General features: G+C 48.8%; 1 protein-coding gene across 8 annotated transcripts in view; it reads right to left on the minus strand.

Moving 5' to 3' along the window:
* MYO15A (myosin XVA) overlaps positions 1 to 13,661 on the minus strand; it is a 374,107-nt gene that overhangs the window by 225,696 nt on the left and 134,750 nt on the right. For all 8 annotated transcript variants that reach the window (XR_015060712.1, XM_085890857.1, XM_085890855.1 and 5 more), the window contains 2 exons: positions 2,007 to 2,089; positions 1,604 to 1,667 (listed from right to left, as the gene is read on the minus strand). Coding sequence is in view for 7 of the 8 variants with exons in the window: in XM_085890857.1 (XP_085746983.1) it covers positions 1,604 to 1,667; positions 2,007 to 2,089 (147 nt within the window). In the remaining variant the exon portion in view is untranslated. The remainder of the gene's footprint in view (positions 1 to 1,603; positions 1,668 to 2,006; positions 2,090 to 13,661) is intronic.

The following is a 13,661-nucleotide window of genomic DNA, read 5'->3' on the forward strand; positions in this document are numbered from 1 at the left end:
GCCCCATTTCTCAGTCGTGAAGAATCACTTCACTTCTCAGATCCTGATCCAAATTCGGATCTTCACCAAAATTAAGCGTTTCTCTCCTTAGTCGGTCACCTACATACACAAAAAACTTTCAGAACGATTGCTTTAAAACCGTATCCAAAAATTGTGTGACAAACAAACAGACAGACAGACAAGCCGGTAGGCGACATGGGTGGTCGCTATATAATTACATACTAGTCATACAGTTTTTGATGGATCAGGCTGAAATTTTTTGACAAAGAGGTTGATTATAGTGCACATAAAAGCGCAGAAGCCGATTTTTGATTTTCGAAAAAAAATATATAAATATTTCTCGGATTTTTTCAAAAATTTCAAAGTCTCGTTGCTAGGCAACGGTGGCGTCCATAGCAACGGTGCTCAAAAGCATACAACTAGATCCTGGCATGAACCTACCAGTGAAGTTTCATCAAAATTGGTTGACTCCTCTGGCCTCCAGAGCCGTCCATTACAAACAAACAGACAGACGGAAAACCTGAGAATAACAGTTGTCTAGCGACCACCCAACAGACACACACACACAAACACTACAGACCAACATACTTGGCAAAAAAATGCTTTCACCAAGTAACGAACAGACAGACAAGGCTGAAAACATAACCTCCATCTACCTTCGGTGGCGGAGGTAACAACACACTTGCAAGAAATGAAAATTGATACGTATGACCATTATTGATCGTTTCACTTTCTATCATTATCTGGCAAAACGAGAACGGCACTCGGTAGAGCGCATGGTCTCGCCTTGCACGCTCATTCTGAACAAAAATTCCACCATTAACTGAACACGCTACTGTATTGGCCCACTGCCATTATGACCCATATATCCGTATCATCCCTGTACCCTATTATGTCACATGCATTGCCATTATTCACATCTTTCTTGATTAGTGATTGATTGTTAGGATATTTCACGACCACATTAGTGCACATTAAGGCTAAATCGCGTCAATGAAGGTGATTACGGAAAACATTTAAACTATATTCCACATGGCTCAGCGATCATATGATGAAGTTTCGCATCGATCTGTTAAGCAGTTCCGGAGGAAATTTTTTTTTTTGTGTTTTTGACAAACTGCCAACCCAATTCACTCACATATTAAATGCAGTGGGTCTGTGTAATCAACATGGGAAGCAGACGATGCAATCAAGAATTGCACACTATTTTAGTATGGACCTGATCTGCAATAATGCTTTGACCCAGGGCCTAAAATGAGAAGTTGACTCCATCCAGGATGAGTATGCCATTCTCAGCAGCTGGAAGAATCCCAATCATAAGCGTGGGTTAGACTGGGAGCAGGATGGCCAACTTGATGCTGTTATTGCATCCTTTTGAAGTATGCATACAATAATATATTGATGTGACGATGGCAGCTCAAGCCAGGTGGATCTGACTGTCCTTGCCAGCAGAACACCACAATAAATATGTTGTCATTTTCAATCAGCGTTTCATTCCTAGTCTGTTCTTCGATGAGCCACAATCTTATATGTACCGTATATATATAAAAAGGGATAAAAAATCTGAAGATGGAGGTGGTATACCAACCCCGTTTTTACTTACGTAAATAATTCCACGCTCATAGCGTGTCTTGAGGTTCATGAGGACTGCCCCTTCGTGCAAATCCCTGCAGACATGAGTGTTATTCAGTGCATACTGTATTGGAAACCAACACCTACCGATGCCACTCTGAAATCCTAAACGCCGCAAGTAACCCCTCCTGTTACGTCTCAAGAATTTTGTTTCCGAATTACAACTTCGATACGGACATGCACCAACATTATAAAATAATTTTTGCACAAATGGAAATTTGTTGCTTCAACATTTGCATACGCCGCAGTTAGTCGGGTCGCACTAATTCAATGAAAATGAGGCAACCCTCTTGCTATGCGTGATCATTTCAACATGTAAACGGGTGCATCCGTGAACCAAGGCATAAATTGTGGTGATTGGGGTGCTGACTTACGTGAGTTGCGTCATGTCATCCACTCCAACGTCATCCAAAGATTTGCAGTTCCACAAGGCCATGCTGTCTGTGACGGGGTACAACTGAGGAGGCCATGGAAAAATTGCTATATTTACATCCATGAGTCCTCTCAACACCACTGACAACCTATAAAAGCTTTTCTACAGGTATAAAAGTAATGGTGAGCCTCTAAGGGGGTCGGGCGGGAGGGTCACCACTTTGTTATAAGGCCTTTACCACTGTTTGTATTTGCCGAGTAATAGGACTGTATTAAGTGTGTGTGATTGGGTAGATTAACTGGTGTGACCCAGTGGCATGAATGGACCGAGTCATTTTGAGTCGAGTTAGGGTAAGACTGTCTCGTCCTGAGTCTCTCATCTCTTATCTTCTCCCATCCAAAACCACAATATTTTCCACCTCCATTAATCAAACCACAAACACACCTCTTTTAAATTCCCTGCTTTCCTTCCTGAAAGTCCCCATCATATAAGGACCTGAAAGTCCCTGTAGTGTTCATCTTGTTTACCCCGTGTTCCCCACCCCATCCCTGTTCCTTCCACAGATCTCCTCAAGTCTCTGTTCCCCACTGTTTTGTCCTGCTGCTGAGTGTCCAAATCCATACACCCTCCTCACCAGATAACCTGGTGGGGAAGGTGGTTTAGTCGCCAACAACCCGACCATGAAACAGCTTAGAACACGTTTACATAGTACCCGGAACAAGCGACAGATCTAGTCTGGCTTGACCTAACAAATGCAATGTCTCGTTTCCCCTCCTAAAATCTACCTGCAAGTACTTCACCAATCCCCTTGAACATTGTGAAAAATCCTATTATATCCCACGTGATATTTTCTCCAATCGAAATCGCCTTTTCTTCTCTGATCTTCTGTCATAACTAAAACTTACCAGCCCTGGAAGCAATATTGCACGTAGATATCATGAAATGGTCCAAAAATATGATTCACAACCTTTCGTTATTTTCAATAACAACAATATTAAAATACGATCATCCATGAGAGTCGGTCAAGCATTATGCTGATAATGAAACTCTCAACTTGCAGATATCCTGAATTGGTGGCTATATTGTTGATTAGATGTTACTTTGAAGTTGTGTCACTTTTTACAAACTTTCAGCACAAACAAATGTCTGTAATGTAACAATTATCAACAACCTGAGGCTAACAACAATGCCCATTGTCAATTGTGATGCTATACTTGGTGATGATGGTATTATGAGCTTTATCCACAATTTGATATTGTAAAAAAAATATTATCATCTTACACACCGGTTACTAATCCTGTGCAGCACCAGCACAACAGAAATAGCAAGAGCAAACTACCTCATATGAGGAGGAGGAGATTGGGACCACACTCTGTGCAGAGCATTGGTACTTAAGCAGTCTCCTTGGCTATTGGGCACAATCCTGGATGGGTCGCCACTCCAACACAGTATACCAGCATACTGCCACTCATTTTGCCGACCTCGGAAGGATGGCAGGCCGAGTCAACCCCGCCTGGTATTAATTCAACAGCAGAGCAGGATTTGAACTCAGGACCCTAAGATCCAAAGTCCACCACCCTAACCATTAAGCCAACACCAGGCATCATATGAACTCATATGAACACCTCGTATGAACTAGCACAAAAAATACATCTCAAAGCAAAGCAAGCGATACAATCCCGTCCAGTGGAGGAAGGTTTTCGTAATCCCACATTACCTTCTTGTTTATATATTTCTCATAAAGATCATCCTCTTTCTCCCAACTTTCTTCCTGCTTCCTGAAGCCACCGGCAGACAAAGCCCAGGATGTTTTTGGGTCTCGGTACATGGCCCATTTAGTCAAGTTGGTCACCGTGGTAATGGGAAGCAAGTCATCCTGTAACACATTTATCTCAGCCCTCCTGTATTCAGGCATACGAGACCAATGGCAAGGGACCTTGGCTTTCCGCCGTGGCTGTAACTCATCTGGTGTATGAATGGCCTGGTGTATCCTTGGGAGAACAACAGCAAACCGACTTTCAGTGCCCATCTGTTCCTTATCAAGTGAACCGTCATGTTGTTCTCTATTCATCCGGTGCTGTTGTCGGCTCGTCAAACAATGGACCATTACCTCCATGTTTTTCCTGTGAGCTCTCTCTGTTGAGATGTCAACTTTTTCCATCTGCCCCACTCTCATTTTAGTCCAGGGAGCACTGGCTCTCCCCTTTTGCATCGTTGCTGGTATTTGCATCTCCGATTCACATCCTGCAGGTTTCAATCGACCGTCCATCTTCCGTCCTCTTACGACAGGTGTGAGATCTAAGACTGGCTCATTTACTCTTTTGTTTTTTTTCATGCTCAGATTCATGCGCTCCTCAGTCTTCAGTGGCTTTGTTTTCTGAAACAGTCTACTTGTAAATTTCAGAGGCTTCCAAAAGCTCTTTTCAACCCTTTCAGTTTCAATGGGCCTTTGGTCATATTCTTCTCTTTTTGCCGACTGATTCTGCCTTCTCGAGATCTTGAAGCATTTGTGATCAATCACTTGAAGGGTTCTGGAGAGCTTGTCAACATCCATGTGTGCTCTCGATTTCCCAGAAACTTTCTTCGTCAAAAATCCCATAACCGAAGTCTTGTGTGCCAGCCAGCCTTGCATTCTCCGGCTTTGTTCTGATGTTTGGCCTCCAACTATTAGGCCTGCTGTTTTGGCTCGATGAGCGAACTTCCTTCGTTCGCTTCTACCCACACTGACATCCTCAGCTGGTACTTCTTCTCCTGTCTTGTTCATTGCTATCACATGCTGTGCCGTCCTCACTTTGTGAGAAAACATCCCAACACCATCAGATTTTGTTTTTTGCACGGGTTTGAAACCTTGTGCTGATTGAGCATCGTGAGCACGAGCAGCCATATTGACTGCCGTCGCGTATCTACCATGAGACCAATCCTCTTCACTTTCCAGCAAGGTTTCTTCGTGAAGTTCCTCTGGGTCTTCCCTCTTCTTTGTGGCAGTCAGTACCTGGGTGGCAGCTACTCGTGCTGCAAATCTTCGGGGCATGATCTTATTTTCAAGAACTTTTCTTGAACTTTTCTCTTTAGCTTCTGTGAAACTTTCCTCGCAATTCGTATTATTATGCGGACTAAATGTTGCCTTTTGTTGAAAGGGTGTCAAGAAACGAAACACCCGAAGTAAAGGATTAACTTTCGTGCGTTCTTCAGATTTCTTCGTGCCATCTTGTCTCTTTTGCTTCGTCTCACGCGCATCGCACGACGTATCGAAATTTATACCGACGGAAGAATGCATTTCCATCCTGTGCTCATCTTGCTCCGAAAAACTATCACTGTTCGATTCTGAATCGACTAACTCATTCTTTCCCTGTTCCTTGTGAATCATCTCATCTTCCGAGGTGTCGATCAAGGAACTCTCGGAATCCTCATCATGATCATGAACGGAGGGTTTTCCACTCTCTTCTAAAGAACTGCTCTCTCCTTCACTTTCCTCAATGGAGGCTTTAACACAAGCTTTCTTTTCAAATCTGCTCTCGGGTTGTTTCATTTGAGGACATCTTTTCGATCGATCATTCGTATGATCGTTTTGTGTTGCTTTCAGTTCAACCTGCTTCCCCTTTGGTCCACTTTTCAATGCGACTCTTCCCGTCATCTGCAATTCTTCCGCCATGTTTTTTGGTTTGTTGCAAGTTGACTTCAGTCCTCCTCTACACTGTGTTGGGACGTCCGCTTTTCCACATTTTTTCTCAGCTTCGCGTCTTTCCTTCACTGGTTGGCAATCATTGCGAGATGATGGAACGCATTTCTTCTGTGCAGATTTTTTTGCACCTGACTTCCCTGGCATGATGCAAGTGGTGACGCCTTCAAATATAAGACTTTCCTCAAAGTTTAACAGTTGTTTGTAATCGCAGAGTGATGTAAGAGACAAAGTCAGAACACTGTCGTTGACCAAGCAGCAGCCTTTTGTGAAGATCACTGAAATTCTCGCAATCGATTCATCTCCTGAAACGATCTTTCAAAACAACTCCTGGGTTATTTTTTTTTTTTGTCCTTCAAGAAGTCACTGCACCATTCCATTGTTGACCAGCAGCATTTACGTTAAGAAGGCACTTGATTACTGGAAGCAGAAAGTAATCCGAGTTGCATCCAAAGACATTTCAATAAATATATAAAGCGTTCCAATTGATTATATCTGCATGGCTCAAACGCAACAAGAAATTCAAACCAGCAGCAAGAAGTTTGTCATGCTCTCGTTTCCGATCCACAAAGTTGAGTCGATTGCCAAGTCATGTAGTCACCGAAGTATCAAACTTCATTTCAACGACACAACTACAACAAAGGACGTTCCAGTCCAAAATGATGAAGGCCGTCTAGAGAAATCAATGAATCTCTCTCCTAGATATTTGAATTCATTTTCCTTAAAAGAGAAGATCTTTTTACCAAATGCCTTCTCAAAGGCGACCTGGCAGCATTTGATGCAATGCCTTGCTCATTCTCCCGACTCCTTGAGTATACACTCTCAAACGCTTTTCCTCGTAACACGATCCCTCTGATTGTCCCTCAGCATGAATAATAGAATGCCCGGGTGGTGAGGCCAGCAAGCAAAGCAAGTACCCAAATTAAATCCCAATATGGAATAACCTCTTGAAGACAATACTGAGAGACAAACGGATTATTTGGAACGCCTTTCAGGAGTGATCAAATTTGATGACCTCGGGAAAAGAAATTAAAGCATACGATTAAAAATATATAAAGATAGAAACATTATTTTGCTGGAAGCTCAAACATCATGTCGTTGTGGTCATGGAAGCAAGTCATCCTGCCTCTTTTTTTTTTCCGGTGACAAAAATGTACATTGGGTCGGTGACAAAAATAAAATTGGCCTCGACGTGTCAAAATAAATGTTAGATTGTTTTGTTAAAAAAAAAAAACTGGACAAATTCAATTCAATGAGTGGAATTATATATTTAAAGTGGTGAAAATGATTGTATTAATACTATGGAATATATATATATATATATATATATGTATATATATATATATATATATATATATATATATATATATATATATATATATATATATATATATATATATTGTTGCGAATTCGCGCCCACCGGCGTGCGAGCGGCCACGTAACTCGAATCGCGGCACGTCGCCCACCGGACGGACAATTCTGTCGTGACCCTCTCGGACTAACGCCGGGAGCTAGTCACGGGTGGGCCTTTCGGACTCACCACGATCGTGCCAATCGGCCCCCGCGTGGGATAAGGTTGTTTGCCAAATTCGACCTACCTAAGTACCCACGCGGAGGGTAGACCGGGCGATCGCACCTCGCCGCAGGTCGACTCCGGACACGGGCCACTTAAGCGACCCGTTCCGTACTATCGGGATAACCGAGTGGTGTTATCGTCGGCCTCGACGGTTCCGATTAATTATCGGGCGTATTAAGCCCACTACCAACCCTTTACGTGAAGCAAGATGGAGATTCAATTAAAGAAAAGACGAAGCGAAACGGGAAAAACAGTTCAACATAATGCACATTTATTCCGCGGCACACGGAGAGCACACATATACAATTACAACAATTATGCACCAAAAGCAGATGTAACAAAAGAAACACAACAATGCAGATCTACTACCGACTACGCGTGCACACGGCAACACTTACACAGTTTTACTTTACAGACGGCGCCGACAATACATATATATATATATATATATATATATATATATATATATATATATATATATATATATATTGTTGTGGTTACCAGATTCGCAAACCACCATTCAGGTCCCTTAGGTGAGGTATCTCGGTAAGTGCATGTGTAGTTAGGCCCAAACCCGTTGTCTAGTGGGAATACATGTCATTTATACGTGCTGCGACTCTTCAGGATAGCCGTTTTTCTTTTACTATCTTTATTTTGGACCAACCGCCATGATCACAACCACAACATCAACCACCGACCACAACCACCGCTTCACCACAACCGCCACGACCTTCACGTCACACCTCGCAACCGTAGCATCGCCACCGTTCTTGCCCCGCTGTGGGTACCGGTGTTGGATTCGTGCAGAGCGCGCGTCGGACAGCGTGTACAAAATCACGGATTTTGTGCTTCAAAAACGGATCAAAAACGACACACGCCCACTTTTTGCCGTCCAATCGGTGAGCGAGGGCGGGTGGCCCGCCCCAGGGCGATCGATATATGCAAATTTGTGGATCAAAGCCTTCACGCCCACTTTTTCTCGGGCCAATGGGGAGCGAGGTGAAAGGTCAAAGGGAGGGGTCAAAGGCGAAGGGTGCGGGGGGATAAAAGGATGGTGTTCGTCAGTCAGAAAAAGGAGAACGAGAACGAGAAGGAGTCGGAGCCGGAGGGGACGAGTGTGGAAGTCTGGAGCCCGAAGCCTGCAGTGGCTGGAGAAGCTGAAGAGAGTCGGACGAGGGGGTGCTCGCGTCGGTGCCGGGAGCTGCACGCCCGAGGGAGGCCGGCAGCGCGACCTGGCCGAGGTGGAGACGCACACCAGGGATAATAAAGATCCTCTATACCCCGAGCATCAGCGACCCCCTCCTGTTTCCCCCCGCGCTGAGATAGTGCGACCAAGGGGGCCCCGTTCCCACCCCCTACCAGACACCATCCACGAGGCCCGCGGGTTGCGGGGCCATCGCCGCTCCGCGTCTCATCACCAGACGGGTAGGCGCGACCCGGTCTCGGCCTCAGGCCCGCCTCATTCTTGGGGATATTCTTTCCTTGGTTTTGGGTATGTGTTGTCGGCGCCGTCTGTGAAGTAGAATTGTATAAGTGTTGCCGTGTGCTCGGTAGTCGGTATTAGCTCTGCATTGTTTTCACTTTTATATTTGCTTTTTGTGTAAATGGAATTGTGTTTTCCTTTTTTTGTGTGCTTTTGGTGGAATTGTATTTGTGTGCTTCGCGTGTGCCGCGAATGAATGTGCTTTATTGTTGAACTGTTCTCCCGCTTCGCTTCGTCATTTCTCCCATTGAATCCTCATCTTGCTTCACGTAAAGGGTTGGTAGTGGGCTGAATACGCCCGATAATTAATCGAACCGTCGAGGTCGACGATAACACCGCTCGGTTATTCTGATAGTACGGAACGGGTCGCTTAAGTGGCCCGTGTCCGAGAAATCGACCTGCGGCGAGTGTGCGATCGCCCGGTCTACCCTCCGCGTGGGTACTTAGGTAGGTCGAATTTGGCGAGCAACCCTATCCCACGCGGGGGCTGATTGGCTCGATCGCGGTGAGACGAAGGTCCACCCGTGACTGGTTCCCGGCGTTAGTCCGAGAGGGTCACGACTGGATTGTCCGTCCGGTGGGCGACGTGCGCGATTCGAGGATTACGTGGCCGTCAGCACGCCGGCGGGGGCGCGAAATCCGCAACACTGGTGTCAGGTCGTGCGATACAAATTCATCGCCCTCCTCGCGGCACTGGTATCGGAGAACAGGAAACGGGCTCTCCTGTCTCCGGCTAAATTCACGGGAATCGGTCCAGGGGTGAGAGAAGCGACCCCCAATTCCCTCCAAATTACGAGCGATTCAAATTAACCCTTCACGAGAAGCAAGATGGCGTCTCAAGGCGAGCGGGTGCCGGGTGGATTAGGTATGTGTAATAGTAATGTAGAATCCATGGTCCAGGATGGAATCCCCGTGCAGGAAATGTTGATTGTGCAGGAACACGGACTCGCCCAACTGAACCCAGGGCCCGAGGTGGGTGCGGCAGCGGCCGCGGTGTATGACACCTCCCCCCCCCTCTCCACCAAGACCCTTCCCCAACCCTTGCCGAAACGGCTCAGCTGAGTGCATCCAACATGGCCCAGCTATGCGCCATGCTGGCGGCAATGAACAAACAAATGAATGAAGTGAAAACGACGATGGATGCGAATACACAAAAGATGGATACAAATACAAATGAAATGAACAAGCAAATGAATGAAGTGAAAACGACGATGGATGCGAATACACAGCAAATAAACGGAATGGAAGCAAACATGAAGGAAGAAATGAAAGAGCTACGGGGTGAGACGCAGAACATGGGCCGATGCCTGCAGGCGGACATGAAGGCCGTGACAAAGGAAATAATAGTGGAGACAAGGGAGGTAAAGGGTGAAGAGTTGGCAGAGACACGGGAGATAGAAAAAATAGAGGAAAGACGACACGAGGAAGACGGGGTAAGTGACGCACACACACACACGGAGGTAGTGGAGGATATTAGGGGTGAGCTGGCGGACTGGGTAGAGACCCAGTGCGAGCACCTGGATGGCCTCCTCCAGGAACGAGGGGAGGGAGTATGCCCCCTTGAGGCGAGTCACGAGCAGGTCAGTTCGGACGCGCTTTGCGAGGTTGAGGGACGGGTGCTGTGGACGGGTGCACGGAGAGCTTGGGGGTGTAGAGGCCCGGAGACCCTTGTGGGGACACGAATCCCCAGTGTGGTTGTCCCTGTGTGTGTGGTGCAAGGTGTGAGTGCGTCCCCGTGTGTGGAAGCGACCCCGTGTGTGAGTGGTGTGGTGGCGATGGTGCCGGAGTGCGTGCTTCCCAGCACGCCGTGTGTGGATGAGGCACCGTGTGTGAGAGAGGCCGTGTGTGTGGATGAAACGGCCAGTATGAATGAGGCACCACGTGTGAGTGGTGTGGTGGCGATGTTGCCGGAGTACGTGCTTCCCAGCACACCGTGTGTGGATGAGGCACGGAGTGCGAGTGAGGCACCGCGGGTTAGTGCCCCCGCGTGTATGAGTGAGGCACGGTGTGTGGATGAGGTACCGCGGGTGAGTGCCCCCGCGTGTGTGGATGAGGCACGGAGTGCGAGTGAGGCACCGCGGGTGAGTGCCCCCGCACGCGTGAGTGAACGGCCGTGTGCAAGGTCGCTGTGTGCCAGGGAGACCGTGTGTGTGAGAGAGCGGTATGTGAGGGAGATGTCGGTTGGCATGCGGGAGCACGCAGCCGCGTCTCCCGGTGTGAATGTGATGGAGTGGACTGTGTGCGTCGTAACACGCAGGTGTGCGTTGGTTGAATGGCGACGACGAAGGCGACAGACGAAAGAAAGCCGAGTAGCGGCTGTAGCTGTTTCGAGGACCGTGCCGGGTTCACCCAGCAGTGAGCACGCGGTTCGTGCTGTGCAACGCACGAGACCACCACGTGCTCGCTTGCGAGAGTGAAGTCCCGGTCCGGAAACGCACGCGGTGGATTTGCCGATCCCGCGGACGGACAAAGTTTAGGCAGGTAAACGGATTTGGACCGGACGGGTTCTCCACGCGATCGTGTGTGTTAAGCTCCAACGGGCAAGGCACATGTGTTCGCGTGGGGAACCCCTCGAGACGTGGGGCTTGTTTTTTTTATGCGCCCGGTGACGTCATGGCTGCACGTGGGGTTGGAATCCGGCAGGAGGGGTATCTCTGCCGGATGGTCCCGTCCAAGGAGGGACGAGGAACACGTGCAGCTGCATGACGTCACGGGCAGGTGCAAAGTGCGCGAGCTCTGAGTTGCCGCGCAGGTGCTGCGCATGGAAAAAAAAAAAAAAGCAAGCCTCACTTTCGGGTGTACAGGATTCCTGGGCAAGGGGTGAAAGACCCCCCTTACCCTGGGCACAGGATGAAACTAGTTAGGGGGAAGGGTTAGCTTAGTTAGACCGACTTCATGGGGCAGGGGTAAGTCCTCATGGAGTCCGTGGAATGGATTAGTTAGAGGGATTTAGTGAGCTTTAGGTTGGGAAATAAAATGAATTTTTGAGTTTGGAGACAGAGACAGACTTTGGATGTGTAGCGGGGACGTAGCTTAGCTACGTAGTGTTAAAAGGAACGTGCTTTAGTGTAAGGGATGACGTGGGAGCACGAGTTAGTAAGGGGAGGTAGTTAGAAGGATGGCAGAGTTCAGTGGTGAGTGTGTTGAAGAGTTGGTGAGTGAAGTGGAAGCATGTGCTTGGTGAGTGAGTGAGGCCAGCGGGTCTGTGTGTGTGGAGTGAATGGGGAATGCATGGTGCGATGAGTGAATGGGGGGAGGAGTGACTCCCGCCCAAGGGACCCCGGGGTCAGTATAAAGTGAGTCAGCTGGGTTAGTCAAATTGAAAAATGGAGGTCGTTTTGCTGTTGGTGGGAATGTAGGCTCGAGACCCATTTGGAGGGGTGCAGGAGCCCTGTTGACGGGCTTGGGAGCGTGGCTGCGAAAGGTGAGTATCGCTGAGTGGGTACCCCGGGCACCAGGCTAGTCGGCCGCGGTAGGCCATGGGCCCATGGGGGGCCGGGATAGAGTAGTGGGCACGGGTGCGCCTGCTTGGTGCGGGGGCCCGGGGCGCCGGTAGCCGCGTGGGCAGTGCTGCGGGCACGGGTGACCCTCGGAAAGGGGCCGGGAGGCCGGCCTGCCACGTGTGCGTTTCAGGGGAGGTGCCATGGGGGGCACTCCCCGGTGTTAGGGAGCTGGTAGGCTCGGAGGCAGTGTAGTGCCCGGGGGTGCCATAGCGGGAGATTCGGCAGAGGGTCGTGCCTGCCAAAGGGAGCCACGTGTCCCAGCCAGGAGACCGTGTGAGGGCACGGAGAGAAAATTGGGGCGAGGCCCGAGAATTGTGAGGACACCAACACAGGCGACGGAGAATCTGGGTTGTTAGAACCAATAGTTTAAGCGAGAGGCGCTTGTTGAAAGCCCCGGGGTAGTTTAACAGTTAAATGGTTAGGGTAGATTAGGAGATGTACCCCTCTGCACCATCCATCCCCTCGCTGTCGTTGTGGGCCGCTGGACCCACTTGGTGTTAAGATCGCCGAACTCTGGGGAGGCCATTCTGAGGCTTGAGTTGGGCCTCGACACAGGACGTTAGCTCTCCCTTATTCCCCTCCGGGAAGGGAACGTAGGGGTTGGGAGTAGGCTAGGTGACAGAATAGGTTAGCCGAACAAGGACGATAAAGGGGGTTAGGGGACGATTTATAGTGGGGAAGTAAAAATAAAAACAACAAAAAAAAAAAAAATTAAGTTGGGGCTAAATTGGGGTTTGACAAATTAAGGGAGTGGGTATGTACAGTGACAGGCAAAGGCGATAGGTTGGGAGGGAGACAGGTAGGTAGGTCCGAGCCCGCCCTCCAAGTGGCCAGCACCACCGCACTCCCTCCACCAACCTCCACTGAACGGCAAAGGCTGGCCAACTTCATCGGCTGGCCGTGTTTTGCTTCAAGGCGGAGGCCGGCCAACTTCATCGGCAGCTGTGTGCTGCAAGGCCTGTGCCGGCCAGTTCATCTGCCGGCTGTGTTTGCCTGCAGCGGCCTTCTTCTGCGGGCTGTGTTTGCCTGCTGCCTTTGCCATGCCATGCCCACTGCCCACGTTCACCAGCCCCGTTCAATTTTGCTTTGCCCCCCCCCGTTCGTTTCCATGTGCGCCAGGATCTGAAAGCAACAGTTTGCAAGCTGCAAGAACTGCCCTGTTGGCAGCTACAACACGGGCCTGCAGTGGCGGCCCGTGCACCGTGTTTGTGTTCATGCATCCATTCGTTGTGCTCATTGCGTGTGCCACTTGAGCTGGCACGGAGACTGCGTTGTGCGGCCCATGCACCGTTGTGGTTCACTGCGTTCAGTTCAAAAGGGAAGGCCTTGGACTGCGTGTGAGCAGCCAGCCACGTTCCCTGTCACCTGCATTGTTTGAGCCAGAGACTGCATGCGGGCAGCCTGGCTCCCTGCTA

The sequence above is a fragment of the Eptatretus burgeri genome, chromosome 8 (assembly GCF_056783735.1).
Source record: "Eptatretus burgeri isolate ZD-2024b chromosome 8, Ebu_testis_v1, whole genome shotgun sequence".
NCBI classification, from domain to species: domain Eukaryota; kingdom Metazoa; phylum Chordata; class Myxini; order Myxiniformes; family Myxinidae; genus Eptatretus; species Eptatretus burgeri.